The sequence below is a fragment of the Pavona decussata genome, unplaced genomic scaffold, assembly GCF_977016875.1.
Source record: "Pavona decussata unplaced genomic scaffold, jaPavDecu1.1 SCAFFOLD_112, whole genome shotgun sequence".
NCBI lineage: Eukaryota > Metazoa > Cnidaria > Anthozoa > Scleractinia > Agariciidae > Pavona > Pavona decussata.
Window position 1 is genome coordinate 1216944 of NW_028145526.1, and position 17409 is coordinate 1234352.

The window sequence follows — 17409 nt, forward strand, 5'->3', positions numbered from 1 at the left end:
ATGAAAAAACAAAAACCAAAGAAGTAAATCAAAGTCCACAAGTCACTTAGTGTTTAGTCTTAGCAAGAGTTCCAGCACTTGGCTAAAAAGCCTGACCTCCAGCTTTTCAGTGCAATTTTGTTGTCTCATTCACTCAGAAGCCCTTCACGCTAATCACACCAAGCTGACCACATGCTGCCACTGAGGGTGGTCACAGCCAGGGTTCATTATATTCTCAGTGCTTCTTTAATGTCCCCAAATTGGAGATGGGACCACCATTTCTAGGTGGTCATCCAAGCCACGTAAAGATCTAACCATTTTTAGGTGTCAAAGCAAAGACAGCATCTTCTCAGATATTTTGACACCCTGAGCATGAGTCTGAAATAGATAATAATAAGTACACAATGAAAATTCTCAGAAAAAATTTCCAAGCCCCCAGCAGGAATCGAACCCACGACCTTCCAGTTACTAGTTTGGATGCTCTAACCACTGAGAATTTTCACTGCGTACTTATTATTATCTATTTCATTTTAATAGCAATTTAGGTGGTTGGCTGAGTAGGCGTCTGTCTGGGGCTCGAACCTGCAACCTCAGGTTGTGCAATCCAGTGCTCTATCAACTGAGATAACCAGCAGTCCAGTGTAAAAGCTGGACTGCTGCCAGTAGTGACCAACATGAAAAATCTCCTTACATTATGACCACTTGATCAAACATACAGTCATGAGAATAAAAGCAATGATCACCAAAGGTAAACTTTCTTTATTTAAAACAAATGCCCCTTACTTACTAGTAACACAAGAAACGTAAAGAGAACGGTAACGAAGAATATACATGTTGATATGACTTGATGGCAGTGGGAAATGTTATCACTGGTTAAGTCTTCAACTCCAGAGATAATTGCATATTATATAAAGGCGTAGTAGTTCACAGTCTGAGTACATCGCAAGCTTCCTTTACATATAAGAGATGTTCTAATCGCTAATACCAGGACTAGAGTATCTCATACCACCACTTTATCTATCTATTGAAGTATATTATTGTACATAAAGCAAAGTCAATACATTGCAATGAAATGCAAATACTTGTGGGGGGGGGAGGGGGACAGAGAGCGGGAGACTGGATCGGATCAGACGGGTGTCCGTCTGTTTCTTGAAGAATTGATGTTGAATGTTAGAGAGTAACCAAGTCTACAAAGTTTTAAAAGAAATCTGCGGAAGCAACAATAACGATAACTGTTGTAACCTTTGTTCCACTTGAAGTTTATTGATTTTATAATTTAAAACTGCATAGATTTATACTTAATTGCATTTCAGGATGTATGAATTTGCCAATGGTTGCGAATTTTAACGTTGTTTTAGCATGATTGTACATAGTTTTATCTATTACTTGAGTTAGTTTTGATTTGTGTCCCCAGTTAGTACACAGGACTAAATAATTTGACACTTCAATAAAGGTATTATTATTGTTATTGACTGTCTACGCACATCGTGTTATTTGCTCTTCCTCTACGAGTAAAAGGTCCTAATATTTGATTAGCCAAAATGCATCACGTGATGTAAGATCTGTGGGCATATCCGATGATATTTCCAAAGTGAAATCCGGCAGTTTTCAAAAGCTGTACTCGCTGCAAGAAAGGACTATTTGAAAGTTTCAAGATGGAAGTCTTTTGCTGTTGTAACAAACAAGAACATAAACAAACTTGTCCATAAAGCGGTGGCGGATAGTAAAACGCTCAACGACACATTTTTCCTTCCCGCCTTTCAGAGAAAACACTTCAAGTATGATGAACACAATAATCTTTATTATATATAAAATGTACACGGATATTTGTCCTTGAACTTGATCTGTTCCTAGGAAGCTCACACTTTTCCTCCAGTAAAAGGAAATGCTCACGGACAAATGGCCGTGCACATTTTCGCGCAAATTAAATACAAGTTATAAGGGTATATAATGAGTTAAGAAGTCACGGCAAAAGACGGCGGTGTTCTGTCACATACTTTAATCACTAAAATTTGTGAAAAAAAAAATCGAATCCAAACATTTTACAGTCCGAATAGTTTCAATTTTATATATTTAGGTAAGAATTTTACAACAAGCAAGGCTTTATATGAACACTCTCAAGGCAAAATACTGACAGCATTCGCTAGGATCACGAGTTTGAAAATAAATGTCTTCTTAGTCTTCTGTTTTTGCTCAAAGTATGTTCAGTGTTCCGGCCAACTGAACTATCGTAATGTCTGACACGAGATCTCGGTCGCAAAAACCGAGATCTCGGTAACCGGGCGAGCCCGCCTTCTCATATGAACACATCGAAATTTTTGTAAAGAAAAGAGTGGCGAGGCGAGATCTCGGAAACCGAGCCAGCCCGATCGACCGGGCTCAAATGCAGAGTCCCTGACTCTACATTCAGTTTTTCTTAGTTAGAAGATCTGATTTATTGGCTGAGCCAGAACTGAATGTGCTTTTTTGAAAACGTTCTAAAGGTTTCCTTGTACCTCTCGTTTCTCTCATTAAGCAAACTGGCGCGAAACGGAAGGTGCCACGTACGGTGATCTAGAAAGTGAGATTTTCCTTCTTCGATTGTTTTGTTTTGTTTTCTATTGTTCTTGTGGTTAGTTTTTTTTTTTTTTGTTGGTTTGTTTTGCTATTTTGTTTTCTTTTTTCAGGCCCATGCTTGACTCTTTTCTATTGGAGTGGTCTGCGCATGAGCAGTAGCACCTCCACTTTTAACTATGTTTACCGGAACCGACTGAATGGAGGTATTTGGCATGTCTTCAATGAACTGTACGCTGTCTAAAGCGCTACTCTTCGTTCCAGCATTCTCGTTTCCTTTCACCTGGCTTGCGCTCGACAAGGGTTGTACCTCATTAGTTCCTATCCGCAGCATCTTCTTGAATGCAGACTGGAACTGTGGATTCATGATGCCGTATATGAAGGGGTTAGTTAGACTGCTGCAGAACACAAAGAAGTAGGCAAATGTATGAGCCCATCGTGGACTTGATGAACCAAACACTTCAATGAAGCCGATCACTGAGAGAGGAGTCCAACACGTCATGTAAACACACACGACCACGAACGAGGTCTTGAGGACTTTCTTCTCTGTTCTGTCGTTTTTTGAGCCGGCAGCATTGCTCTTTACGTCACTCTTAGCAGCATGTCCTTGCATTCTTTCCGCACTGGCTTTGACAGTTTTATAAATGGTGTAATAACACCATGATATTACTGCAGCTGCGGCGAAAATTGTCACCGTGCACAGGAAAATGATGTAAGAGACGTCTGGCAGGTCCCAGACGCACGTGCAATCCGCGAAGAGCACGTGATACTCGATCTTACCCCAGCCATAGAGCTGTGGAGTAGTTGCAGCCAGAGGACCCAACCAGGCGAAAGCAATCAAGAGAAAAGTGGTCCTTTTGGTTGAGAAGTACTTGAGGTACAAGTTGCGCCTGACTATGTTGAAATATCGGTTGAAGGCGATCCCGGTCATTGTGAAAAGTGAACAGATCCCGAACAATAGCTGTGTCAAACCGACCATCTGGCATAGCGCGTGACCAAATATCCAGCGTCCATGGCGAAGGCTGATGATCCAGAAGGGCATGTGGAGGGAGGCCATGAAGACATCTGTGAAGGCCAGATTCTCGATCAGCATGTTGGTAATGGTGTTGAGCCGCTGATCATAATGGATCGCAATGACGACCAGAGCATTTCCTGCGAGTAAGGTATGCATATTAGGTATATCGAATGGTTAATATCAAAACCCAAAAACGTTCCCTGTCAACAAAAACAAGACAAAAAATTGTTTCGTTTGTTATAATTAGCACCCCAGTGCAATAAAATTGTCGATTAGTACCTCTGGCCAGAAATAGTAGGTCGGAATGGATTCACACTTCAAAAAATGTTTGGCTAACGTTTTTCAGTTCCATCTGATATATCGAATCATCAATGGACGCAGCAAAAACCTCTAGCCTATGGGACTAGACAGGCGCCAAAAGCGTCTGTGCCTTGATCTAATGATGTCAAGCAGAACTTTCTTCAACAAGAGTACCGTGTGGCAGTCCCTACCTGTAAATGCTACCAAGCAAACCAAGATGGCAAGAGACACTTCAAACCAGATTTGCGCCTGTGTACGTCCAAGAGGATCAAGGTTTGGATTGTCTGGGGTGGAGAGGGTGACGTTTTCACTCATTTCTGTTGGTGAGCAGAGTATGAAAATGTTAATGTGTGGAAGGCAATTTAATAATAAGGTGCGTTCGATTGTCATACAGTCGGACCTCTATTAAGCGGCCACCCTGGGGACTTTGAAAACTGGCCGCTTAATAGAGGTTGGCCGTTGAATAGAGGTATCGAATACAGCACTTTACTGACAAAACAATAATTCGGGACTTTGGAAAGTGGCCGCTTAATGGAGGGTGGCCGCTTAATAGGTGGCCGCTTAATAGAGGTCCGACTGTATTTCGGAATAAGAATACGTACAATGATTACCAAAAATCCCTCATAACTGAGGTTTTTGTAGTTACCGGGATACAACAGTGGGTCCTGAATACACTCTTTTTTTTTTATATAAGAATGTTGTTTTTCCGGCCCAGGCTGGATATTCTTATTTTTCTGCCGATTTTAGGCTGAAAATATTATTGTATTATTCTTAAATTATAGCTTATTACATTTCCGTTTTTTAATTTATTGGGGTATCACTATCAAAGAACGAATTTATCATGATACTTTCTCCAGTCTAGTTCATTTCTTTTGTGCTGTATACTGTACATATGTATTACATGTACCGTTCATCGAACTGTCCGTATTAGCATCGGTTGAACATTTGGCTACAGCTAGTGCAGGTTTTTTCGTTTGTTGGCTAGTTTGCCATTTAGAGAAAGGAATAATTTTATACGATTAAGTTAAAAACATGTAATTGTACTTTTACAGATTTTCAACACACAAATATATCCTTTTCAAAGTCTCAGCCTCGGGTTTATTCTTAAAATATTCTTAAAATTTCGCAAATTTCAGCCTCGATATTCTTCTTAAATATATTCTTATAAAAAATAAAAGAGTGTATCGTGTATGAACACAAGTTTGCGTGTACGTTCTCTTAAATGCACCTGAAACGAGAATTCTAGAGGCCTCTCCGTTTGTTCTTCATTTGGAATACGGTCAATCGAACAATCCCTCTTCTTCTTTTACGACTTTGACTACCGTGGCCAAGACAGACAAGGCAGGCATTTTCACGCCTCTTTTACTTCCGTATCATGGCAAAACATGATCAACGAATGTTGACTTAAACCTTTGGATACAATTTCTTTTGCCAAAAGTGAAAGGAAGTGACTCATTTTTACAAGTAATATTAGTTTGCCAATTTTGCTTAAAATTGATAGGGTATATAATGTATTGATTGACAGAATTTCAATAATCTTGCTAAAATCTCCTCCTCCCAGGATATCTCACGAGATAAAATCTTTTGATATCATCCAAATGTTTCCTCCAACAACCAGGTTGATTGTTCCCAGCAATGGCCTCACGGTTTGTTTTGCATTTGGCGGCCCATCAGATGTACAATGCCGCCTGCCAAATCATCAGGAACTCTATCTAAACAGCATCCTGACACTGTTTTGATAGTCTTGCAATGTTCTTATCTCATCCCTGACACACATGCATTCTTTGGTTTTCTTAATTGCAATGGTGGAACGATTTGTCATTTATAAAATAAATACAAGTAATTATTACAGTTTGGATATTACATCCCCGGAGATTCTTAAAGAAATCGAAACCGTGCGGGTATTTTTCCGAGCCAAAACTGAGGGATTAAAACTCCAATTTAGTTCGTATAATTTGAGCTTGTAGTGTTATTCCAATAAAACACTTCGATTTGGAACTTGAAATAGTAATTGAAATTAGGTTGAAATGTTATATTATATTTGTGTTCATCCCCCAACTTGTCTTAAACATTCCGATTTCGATTCATTCTGAGGCAAAGGTCATTCCTCTTGCTCAATTCTGTTGACTTCCCAAGTTTTGTTACCACCTGGACATATTAACATTTAATTTTGCTCTTCAATTAAAGTTATTGCTCGAAAATTAAATCTTGGACCAATACATGAGCCATGTCTTTTCCAGGGTGAAAACCGTGACGAAGAGTCAAACGGTGTGGTTCTAGCATACTGCACTTGTATGCATTAGCATCAGTGCCCTGTGGTACTCTTTACTAATATGACAAATAATGTTGTGGTTAAAAATGAAATCCTTAAGGGCCAGTGAAATTAATGCTATTGAGTAGTCTGCCTTTTAGTGGTTTTGTTTGTTTTATGTTTCTTTTAATTTAATTCGAAAACTAACCAGTTTTTCCCGGCTTTTTCTTTAATTTCAAATGACTTTTTCACCCTTTCAAAGGCAAAAGTTAAAAGCACCAACTCAGCTTTCTTTCGGGTTTTTAATCCATAAACGATCTTTATTGGCAAAGGCGTTGCTAAGTATATATGTACAGTACTGTCAGTTTTCTCACAACATGGTTGACATTTCATTAAAAAGGCCACTGACGACTTTTGAAATTTCTGAGGTGGTATTAAATTGCGAAAGACAGATGACAATTAGATGGCCTTTAAACCAAATAAAACTAGAAAACATGAGAAACAAACTATTGAAAATTCTTTGATACTGTAAATCCTTTTTCGTGCATTCATAAAGACTGTTTAGCCATTCAAACTCTACTGTTAGCTCTTGTTTGCCAATAAGGCTAAACAAATTTAAAACCTAGCAATGGAAACACTCTAATAAACAATTGCGTCCAATTTTTGCGTCAAGAAACACTGACCTTACCGGCACCACAAAGCTGTGAATCCTTCTTCAAGAAAGAAAATATAGAAAGGATTTCGTGTCGTAAATAGAAAAAAAATCGTTAAGATATCAAGTAAACACCGAACTCCTCTCCTTCGACAAACACACAATTACTTTCAAGCCACTATATGCAAATTTAATCAATTCTGTGACCAAAGATGGGGGTTTTCGATGGAACAATTTATTAGTAAATCCTAATTTAAGCCGTTTTCGCGGAAACTTACCTTCTCAAAAGGGAAATCAATTTTGCTCCTTCGTTTGGCCATTTCTTACGAGGTTAATTTTAAAAATCTTAGGTGTACTTCGTTTAGTTCAACCTTTCCAATTGCGAACTTATGAATCTAGAATTAAGACGGTTAACATTTTGCACTTTCAAGTTCCGGAGTCAACTTCTTAGACCGGGAAATCAGGCCGGAATTGGCTTCAATCCTTTCGAAAGTATTTCTTTGATACTCACCAAGGCAAATAACTCGCATATAAGCCCTTAAACTAGATTAATAATAGAAGCAAAGTGTTCTAGTCTCAAAGCCTTTCATCCTAGAAACGTATAATGGGTAATTTTTTGTATTTTTATCTGGTCCATCTTTAGTTATTCTGTCCGTTTTTTTTTTTTTTTTTTAACTTGCCAAATTTAAAAATCTTCACGTGATTTAAGACGACTTTGCTAGGGAATTCAGAAAGTTTTTCCTTGCCTAGGTTTATTGTTATCCTTTTGTATATCTCTTTCGCTCCGGTAATCCACGATTTTTAAATCTATCTCCCTAAACTTATCCTGATTCTAAATATGATTTGCAAGAAAATCAATCCAGTCACGACTGAAAAAGTTCAAAGAAAGCTTCCAGTCTAGTTGAGATTCGTCTTTGAGCCTCATGTCAAAGGTTACCGCTGTTTTATACAAACAATTCCATTCTGAAAATGCCCAAATTACCTCTCTTGTCCCCACTTCTATTTAAAAAATTCGTGTCAAATGCACTAAGACAAGGATCTAAGCCAGATTAGCTCAAATAGCACTTTTCCGACCACGCATGAAGACAGATTTAAGTTAATAAAATCAAATTTAGCATTTCCTAACTTTCGGTGTTAAAATTACCCTTAACCGCGTAAACTGTTTAAACTGAGTTGTGCGTTGACCGCACGATTATTAAAACTATCATCTAAAAGTGCTGTTACACAGCACAACTTCTCCAACATTGCGTAACGCAACGTTGACGATATCTAGTCTTGCAGACACTTTATAAAAACATGTTACACGCCGGAACGTATCTCGCAATATTACGATAAGTAGAAGACTACTGTTCATTATTGTACCTTTTCTGCCATCCGGTTACGAGACACTTGCGATGGAGGGGTCGTTACAAGTGAGACAGCAGTGCAGTTATGCGCTGGTCTCATTTTTAATCGCTTTCATCCGCAGTTCCAAAGCTAAAATTTCATATATTTCAGTTCCATCTCTTCACAGTCTATAGAAAAGTTACGAATACACAAAATGGCCATCGCCCAGATGGCTTGATAGCTCAGTTGGTAGAGCACCGCACTGGTATCGCAGAGGTCAGGGATTCGAATCCCGTACAGGTTTATATTTATTTATGTCTTTAGGATTTCTCTCCGCAACCGCTTAGTCTGTTGTTTTCAATCAAGTTGCAGGAAAATATGCCCTAAGTAATTTCAGCTTTCATTTACAAATCCCCCCCAAGCCGTACTCCACTGAGTCAAATTCTTAATGTGTTGTGGCTTAATGTTTAGATTGTGGATAAAATGCATGCTTCAGTTTTTTAAAAACTTGGCTAGTAATGAGTTACTCACTTGAAAAAGAAGGCAATTCCCAGTCGTTTGAATGCCCTGCTTGCATATGCGTTTTGTAGTTACTTCAGCTGGAAGGTCGATGTGTTGAAGTACTTATTGCGAGGATAGTTGCCGTTCAGTATTCTACAGCTTGTCATTTCAATAATAGTGGAAGATTTACTGGAGAAATTAATCAAACCGTTTGATTACTTTTGAATGACACGTTGAAAAAAGACCTTAAATCGATCGCTCGAAGAACCTCGCCTGGCATTGGTCGATTGAGGACCATACATCACCGTATGTACGAAGAACTATGACAGTTCGTTTACTGTGCTCATTTTCCTTTACAAATTAAATGCGATGTCACACTCAGCAAACACGAAGGAGACAGGTGGTATTTTGTAGAATCGTACTGAAAATGTATTCTGTTCACGTTTTGTTCACGTTACTTATGCCTCCAACGCTTATAGGACACCATGAAAAACCAACAAAGAAATTACCCCTTAAACAAAATCAATAGTTCCTTTTTAGTGCGTGTAACTCTCTACTCACTCCGAAAATTGTTAATTAAAAAAGCGTCAACAGGAATCAGGCTGTCCAATTACCCGCGAAAAATTTACTTTGCTAAAGGTATATGCCGGTCGTGAATGACTTGTAGAAAAGTAATCCAACATGATTTGTTCCGCGATTATTTTTATTACTCGGCGTTGCATATTGTATGTCCACAATTCATCTCCGAAGCACGTTATGATACGTTATATCTTTTAGTTATTAAATTTGTCTTTCACTTGAAAAGCTAATAAATGCAAATAAGTGCCATTTTCTTTATTTCATTTAGCACATTGCTAGCCCTAATCGGTTTCTTTACACCCGAACCTTTCAGTTTATATTTTTATCTTTTTCTTAAGTGAGACCGACAAAAGCGTATTTCAATTGTCTTTTTACTCTTGTTTTCATTGGATTTTTCCTTACAAAAAAGGTCTGAACGATATTAATCAAAACGTCTTTAACAAGCAGTAGCGAAAAGTTAATATAATAAACTGTGCGCTTTTTATTGAAATTCTAAACGAGTGGCCTAATATCATTTTCTGCTTAGACAACTACCCAATTGTATTGTAAATTTCGTAATTTTCGACACCATCGATGAAACGTTTTTTTAAATTTTAGGACACTTTTTCGTGCTCAAAGCTTAAGCGTTTTGCATAGCAAATAAAAGTTATTGAACAGTCTGGTAATTATGGTCAGTTCAACCAAAAATGAGGAGAATGGACCTAATTAATTAAAAAGAACGACTATTTCAGCTGAAAAATGAAGCCCTTCATAGTCCACTTTTGTGGGGTCTTTCGCCGAAGAAGTGTTTTATGAAAACTCAAACTTTGTCATGGGTCTTTGGCAAAATTTCTTATTCTTTTGTTTTCCGGTGAAAGGTTGGCAAATATGAATTTTACTGTTTGCCTTCTACGACAAAATGGTCGTATATTAAAGCGGCCATAAATATTTTGCTGATATTAATATAAGTGCCACTAGAAAAGCGAGCATTTGATTCGCTCTCACATGGATCCGCTGCCAGAACCCGGAAAAGAAACCCTTTTTAAACTTGATATCTTTTACTGATCCTCTTTAGCATAAAGTGTCGACAGCGAAAGCTATTTAAAGCTATTTATTGACAAATGAGGATCGAGAGGGCGAATTCATACAACGAGATTTAGTAGCCATGGCCGCAAAGGGTGAAAAAAGGTGAAAACGCTTGAACCAGTTGGTCTCTGTTAACTCTTTCACTCCTAGAGGCAAACTAGAAACATGAAAATGACCCAGCTTCCACTTTTAAGTCTCTAGGTGAGTTTTGCCATACGAATGGAGGCTAAACTTCTACCCAAACAAAATTTGTTCATAATTTCTTTCCTGCGGTACTGTTTATTATGCGGTAGTTTTTGAGTATCCGGAAAAACTCCTAGAGTGACCATTCAAATGAATTAAAGCTACTGAGCAGTACTTTCCTGCGGTGCTGTTTATTATGCAGTACAAAGTGGCTCTAACTTTTCAGTTTGCAGATGAACTGAATCCTCAAGTGTCACCATTCAAATAAAAGCTACTGATCGGGACTTTCCTGTGCAAGGTGGTTCTTACTTTTTACTGCTAAAGTGATGCCATTCAAATTTCTGTTGAACAGAACTTTGATACGACAATTTACAATGGTGCTGTTTTTGATACTGCGCATGGTGGTTCTAACTTCTGAGTCTGTGGATACACAGCCCCTAAGTGTGACCATATTCCAATGGAACTAATGGTGATAATTGCTTCCCTCTGGTGCCTTTCATTACAACGTGTACAAGGTTTTTAATAACAACTACAATATCCGTGTGCGACTAAAATTGCTCCACATTCGATCAAAATAGGTCGTTTCACAAGGTGGACTAACTTTTGCGCTAATGTGAGTTTTAACAGAGTGACAAAGCTATTGAAAGCTTGCTAATGTCAAGCGAAGATTTCTTTTTTCCGTGTTCTTTATGCTGGGCAAGATTGTTCTGTTTTGACTTTGGGTCCATGACTGTTAATCTTTTTGTTTATTTTTCCGTTTTTTGTTACTTTATTTCTCCTAAAGGAAAATAAAAATTCTGAATAGTAAGACTTGAATTTGAGTAACTTTGCGATACCTTCTTACATTATTGATGAGCATTTTTTATAACTGTGCAGAAAGAATTATGATTCCTGCTAAGCTATAAAGGGTTGAAATCTTAATTTGTGATCTCTACGGGGGGAATTCTTACTCCGTCTGACAGGAAACTTGACTTGCCAAGGCTTTTAAATGTCTTAACGCATTCTCTAAAAGGAAATGTAAAAATTTACCTGCATGAGCTCGAAGAAGAGCTCGAAAGAGCAAAGCCGATCTTGCGGATTTATTAGAAGCGCGGTGGCCAATTATTTCAAACACCGTCAAAACGCAATAACTCATTCTATAATATTTGATTTTTCCAGCAGACGATTGTTGGTTTGCCATGTTATTATGAGCAAACACAGCTGTGTTTCACCTTTTTCATGAAAAACTTGAAAGATATAAACCGTATCGAGCCATGATGTGCTTTTTAGCTATGAAATAAACGAAACACAACCTAAGAGATTCTTAATTCGCTGTCTGGAATATATTTTGAGAAGGGCATAACCACCACTCAAGTTAGCTTTAGAGATATTTAAAAAAATAGAGTTTTCTAAGGCGAAAAGGGAATTTATATAAATTTGCAAGAAGGAATGATGTATTATCTTTTAAACCGTTTCGTTTTCAGGGGGACTTAAGTATCATCGTGAACAGCTGGAAAAGTAATATAACAGGTTATAAATTGGCGAAAACAGTTCTCTTCGATACTGAATATTATTGTGGCAATTGTTCGGCAAAAGCTCTGTCAGCTTACACAAACATTTATTTGCTTGTGAACCTAAATCTGACATGGCCGAATTAGGAAAACGGAAATTAAAACTTACAAAACTTTCTTGAAAGATGGGTATAGCCGTGGAGGGCTGTTCGACCCCACTAGCGCCTTACATTGAGTACAGGCCAAGGGAAAATAATAGTAATATATCCTTTTTTTTTACTACATGTGTATTGTCAGATCAAGGCCGGTTAGATGACAAAAATTAGGTATCTGAATCGGCTGGTACAAATATACGAAAAATGTTGAAGTATTGCCAAATTTTGATGGGTTGCTTTGCCTAGGGAATTTTCCGAAGAGTTTGAAAGGGTATTTGGAAATTAGCTTTGAAAATAGCTATTGTTTTATCGTTGTGTCAAGCTCTTTCGAGTGTCTGCACCAGGTTATAACAACAAAATACAGCCGGAATTTAGCCGACAAATGAATACAACTAGACGCTTTAGTTATAATTTCTGTTGTATAAGAGTATCAAATGTTATTAAAAACTGGCTCATTGTGTAATGCAATTCCTGGGATTTGATTGGCTTAGCGACCATGGTATATGAGACATTTATACCCTGCCAAGAAATAGCAACCATTAAATTGTCTTAGCTTCTGTTTGTTCTTACAAAGCGAAATTAGCAAGATCTAGCAATATTTCTACTCGCGCTTGTAGGATATGAGATGATTATAGATTGTCGCCTAAGCGCGCTCTTTGAATAATTGATAAAGACTGTTAGAACATAAATAGCGTCTAACTTGAAGGACCAGCTTTAGAACAGTTAGGGCGCTTTCCTCTGGTCAGAACTGTCCGGCCAGACCAGCTGCCAGCCTGTAAGTCGAATGCGTCATTTTGAAGGGATGGTGCTGCAAATATTGAAAAATACTCACTCCGAAAATGGTACACGCTACTTTGAAGAAATTAATTCGAAGGACAGGATAAAACTTAAAATTGGTACATTCCGTTTTCCGCTTTTATGTTCGCTGAAGTATGATTGACAACCTACTGTCAAACTCTCAGCAAACTATTCGTAATGCGTTCCTTTGATTTATTTGATAAAGAAACAGTGCTTTTTTATATATAATTTTCTTAATGTTCTTGTTTTGATGTCTGGTGGAAGCACCCGAATACAGACAAGTACCGCTTGTCATGGGTGTACCTCTTGAGCTAGCTAATGCTTTTTAGATGGGCAGGTGAGTGGGGAACTATTGTATTATTGAGTTGCCTTAAGTTTATCAGTTGAAGTTTATTATATCCATATTTTGAGGATTAGTTAAATGACAAACATGGGATCTGCGTGCGTTGGATTCAAATTTATCCAGCGGATAAAAAGGTCAAATATTTTGTGAAATGTTCGTGGCTAGTCTGACGCGGTGTTTCGTCTCGACCAAGAGACTCTTCAAAGACCTTCAGAATTTATAGGCAAACTCGTTGAGCATCACATTCAAAGTCCCGTTCGCAAATTCAAGATGTTAGCCGTCTGGCCCTCTATCACAGAAGGATTCCCAACCGCACGTACACCAGTTGAGAATTTATACAATAAAGAAATCCTTCTGGGATAGAGGGCCAGACTGCTAACGTCTTGAATTTGCGAACGGGACTTTGGGCGTGATGCTCAACGAGTTTGCCTATAAATTCTGAAGGTCTCTGAACAGTCTCTTGGCCGAGACGAAACGCCGCGCCAGACTAGCCACGAACATTTCACAAATATTTGACAATTTGTCAATTCTTTATTGATTGAAAAGGTATTACAATTAATACAACTTTCATCCGCAGGATAGCGACTTATCTGCTGCTGGATAAAGTTATCCACGCTTTGAACAATGGCGGCCACGAAAATTGCATTTGAGACACAAGGAAGAGCTATTTAAAAAAGTTAAACATAAAAAGGGGGTTACCGAAAATAGGTGAGGTGGTAAACGGAACCTCTTATGAGAGTCAAAAAGACAGAAAATCAATGTCAAACATCTATATCCCTCAGATGTAGCTTTATTGAAACTTTGTGGGTTTAAATTTACTCATCTAAATAACTCTTGCTTTCTGTATGGGCGGTTGCCTTTTAAGCAAATTCCTACTTGTGGTCGTGGTCATCTATTTGTGAAAAAATAAAACAAATTAGTGATGAGAAACTTTCAACTTACTGGAGAGGCAGTCTCCGAGGATACAGGAGAGGTTTGAACTGTGGTTGTTTTGCACGGCTAGTTAATACAATAAAAACACTGTATAAGAAGAAAGTAGTATTTGAAAGCGCAACTCACATGCTTATTCACGTTCACATGAAGCTTGAAGCACATTGTTCAGTCTCACAAAGAGGTCCTCAAACTTGTCAACGTGGATGACATTCGCTGCTTTGTTATTGGCAATCTCCCGTAGTTCACTGTAATCGATTCCGGAGCCCACACCAACTGCAATAAGTTTCACCTTTTTGCTCTAAAATATATCAAAATATAGGAACACCAGGTTAACGATTTGTTTTGAATGTATTAGAGCTGTTTTCGGTTGAGTGTCGTAAAACTAAAATCAAAGTTCTTACTCTGGCCAATCACAAAAGAGGTAAACATCGCTATGACCCAATCAGAACTCGAAGCAAATACATGTAACAGGCGCCAAACGCGGGAAAACGCGTACGACCAGTTTAGTTTTGTTTCCCATTGGTTGAGAAAGTGGCGCAAGTTTTGCCAACCAATTATAAAGCTTATTTTCGACGGCTCAACTGAAAACAGTTCTCACACGCATGATAGTGCCCAAGCGTAAAACCGAAAATGAAAACCAATGACTTAAAATTTTGCAAACCACAAACAAAAGAAAATATCGTCCGCTTTCTGGAGTGAACAGACCTGACACTGAACTCCAAGGGTGAAATTTAATTTACCCTGGGGTTTTTAATAGGACCGATCGTTTCATTGCTTATTGTATACTCAACAAAATTCCTCAATTCTGTTTGGTCAAGAGCAGTACGATTAATCCCAAATTGTACTCCGAAGGAGTAGCTATTCTTTCCTTGACAATGGCGCGTGAGCACAGCCAAACGCAACAGATTTGAACGTCAACAAAACAAAAATAGTCGACATTCGACACACACACACACACAAACCTGGCTCAATGTTTGGCGTAACCTTGAAGAAAACTCAGCCTATGCACTCGGCAATTCGTAATTTTCTTGAATACACTATCAATAGAACATCGAACGACCTTCTGCTATAATCCGTCGTATAAATTGTACTCGAGGTCGGGCTATTTCCTACACTAATCATGGGAAAACTATACAGCGACTTCAACAACCAGGCGATAATACTCGGGAATGAAAACCGACTTACGATAAGTGGTGCTAGGACAGAGCTGTAAGCTTTGCTACGGCTGTTCGTCTTTCCATCTGTGATCACCACTAGGACGTTTGGTTTATCTCCACGATCTCCTCCCGCGGCAGTAAAGAGTCCAGAGTTGGCCATCTGAAGGGCGATGTCTGTTCGTGTCCCTCCACCAGTGTAAGCGATCCTGGTGAGTTTAATAAAACAGTGCGCCTTTTAATTCTCAATGCTGTAACTGTGAAGCCCGGATGGAAAAGTGCGTTTCTTTGACTCAGTTCTGTTTTTTCAAGACAAGGAAATTCACCCACCGGTTTCGCCAAATTCTGCTTTTTTATGTCTTAAAAACAGAAGCTTTTCTCGAAGCAACATCGAACAATCAATACCAAAACACCGCTATTTCTGGTGGTAGTTATCGCAATAAAATTGAAACACAAATTTATTTACTAATAATAACGAAAGACTAATCATAATTTCACTGCAGTGATTTTTAAAGGAAAATAGTGTCATCACTGGGATAAGCTTACTGGCATTGTGATTGATTCGCGGTCAGTAAGCTATTTTGAAAATAGATCACCTCAGACGGTTTGTATATCACCAAGCCAGAAGAATGGCTAAAAATGAACAGCCACATGATGTGCTTTGTACATTGAGAGCTCGCAGGTGGGTTATATTTATTATACTACTGCATACTGCAAACCGAAATCAATATTAAGAGTAAATACTACTAAATAAATTATGCGAAATGATGGCAACTAGGATTTTCATGGATGACAAAATGTTGATCATGGATACCTGTTGATAATATTAGTCATGGCAGATGGATTCTGCGAGTTGACATCGGCAAATTTGACCGCCAGGTGTGAACTAGACTGGTAGGCAATGATTCCAACACGGGTCCCGTGGGAAGAGATTTGGAACCTGTGGACCAGGGTGCGGAGAAATTTCTTGGACTTCTCAAAGTTTGCGGAGCCTACAGATCCCGAACGATCCATGATGATACCAACATCCATTGCGTGCTGACATGGCGGGGCAGGAGAGTCTGTGGGTCGAATCATTGAACGCAATTAATATGTCAAATTTGAGAGACCAGTCTAACATGACTTGCGTGCCCTCGGAGTGTCTTGCGTTCACTTTGATCAAGAACAAATTTGCACTTTGGCCACTCAGTGCAAGCCATCTTTTCTCTTTACTTCTATAATTAATGTCGCGTTTGAATACTGCAATCAGGGAAAGGGAGCAAGAGTGTCTCAATAGTTTTTCAAGTGGTACAGCCGACGCTATTTGACAGTACAAGGCACAACTTATTATTGAAACGGCAACCAAAAACGTTCACCGCAAACATTACGACAAAGTTTGTCGAATCTTCCTGAATTCAATGTAGTCGTTCTCACCTGGGTTACAAGATGCAAACAGTACGTTGTTCTCATTGTTGACAAGTTCGTCAAACTTGTCCACGTGTACTACATTTTCTCGTTTTCCATCGGCGATCTCCTCTAGTTCGTCATCATTAATTCCAGATCCCACACCAACCGCTATCATCCTCACATTTTTGCTCTGTGAAGTCAATGGAAGCGGTCATTACCTTTCGGTGTTTTCGAAATGAAATAAGTGCGACCACACTTGCATTTGGTGAAGGGGGATGGATAAATAAACTGTAGAAGAGAGGTTTCAAATACTGGGGAGCCTCAACTCTGTTACACCCCCTTTATACTACATTTAGCTCCACGAGGTATGTGCGTGCCACTATAAAGAGCTTGACTTTTTTCCCACTTCGGCAAAACATAGACAATGTTTCAGTTAAGGGACAGCTATCCAATTTGGTATTAAAAAAAATCCGGCACAATTTGGTTTGAAGTGGGATAAAGGGTCGTACTAAAGCTTTGCCTGGGACGAATACCAAGGAATACTGTTTCTCTCTACAGGGTGAGATAATAATCCACAGAGCGTTACTTTAGCAATTTTGTTCGTTACCTTAGTATTAAAAACACCTAAGCCATATTGGTTAACCATGCCGGCATATCCAGATTAATGCTGAGCCGACTACCTAAATGCAATCTTGTCCTCTTTTGCCCGTCCATACTCCTTAATGGCTTCTTTTGTATTTCTTTTG

At 38.6% G+C, this 17409-nt stretch overlaps 2 protein-coding genes across 7 annotated transcripts in view; both read right to left on the reverse strand.

Moving 5' to 3' along the window:
* Positions 1 to 1115: 1115 nt before the first annotated feature.
* Positions 1116 to 8982, reverse strand: LOC146470717 (melatonin receptor type 1B-B-like). Of its 2 annotated transcripts, XM_085121662.1 has the most exons (3): positions 8608 to 8982; positions 4039 to 4164; positions 1116 to 3684 (listed from the first exon to the last, which is right to left on the reverse strand). In XM_085121662.1, exons 1-3 carry the CDS (start codon positions 8651 to 8653, stop codon positions 2642 to 2644), a joined length of 1215 nt encoding a protein of 404 aa, XP_084977788.1. In that variant the 5' UTR covers positions 8654 to 8982; the 3' UTR covers positions 1116 to 2641. The 2 variants fall into 2 exon arrangements, with proteins under 2 accessions (XP_084977788.1, XP_084977787.1); XM_085121661.1 differs by lacking the exon at positions 8608 to 8982 and having other exon boundaries at positions 4039 to 4433.
* Positions 8983 to 13964: 4982 nt separating this feature from the next.
* LOC146470718 (uncharacterized) overlaps positions 13965 to 17409 on the reverse strand; it is a 47115-nt gene continuing 43670 nt past the window's right edge. For all 5 annotated transcript variants that reach the window (XM_085121667.1, XM_085121666.1, XM_085121669.1 and 2 more), the window contains 5 exons: positions 16691 to 16853; positions 16092 to 16338; positions 15309 to 15486; positions 14250 to 14421; positions 13965 to 14082 (listed from right to left, as the gene is read on the reverse strand). In XM_085121667.1, coding sequence (XP_084977793.1) covers positions 14254 to 14421; positions 15309 to 15486; positions 16092 to 16338; positions 16691 to 16853 — 756 coding nt within the window. In that variant the 3' untranslated portion in view covers positions 13965 to 14082; positions 14250 to 14253. The remainder of the gene's footprint in view (positions 14083 to 14249; positions 14422 to 15308; positions 15487 to 16091; positions 16339 to 16690; positions 16854 to 17409) is intronic.

Excerpts from the sequence above, each read along its gene's own strand:
- LOC146470717 (XM_085121661.1), bottom strand. The coding sequence starts at position 4,237 with ATGACAATCGAACGCACCTTATTATTAAATTGCCTTCCACACATTAAC. Across the intron at positions 3,685-4,038 it reads TTGCTTGGTAGCATTTACAG|GAAATGCTCTGGTCGTCATT; the intron begins GTAGGGACTGCC and ends CCTTACTCGCAG.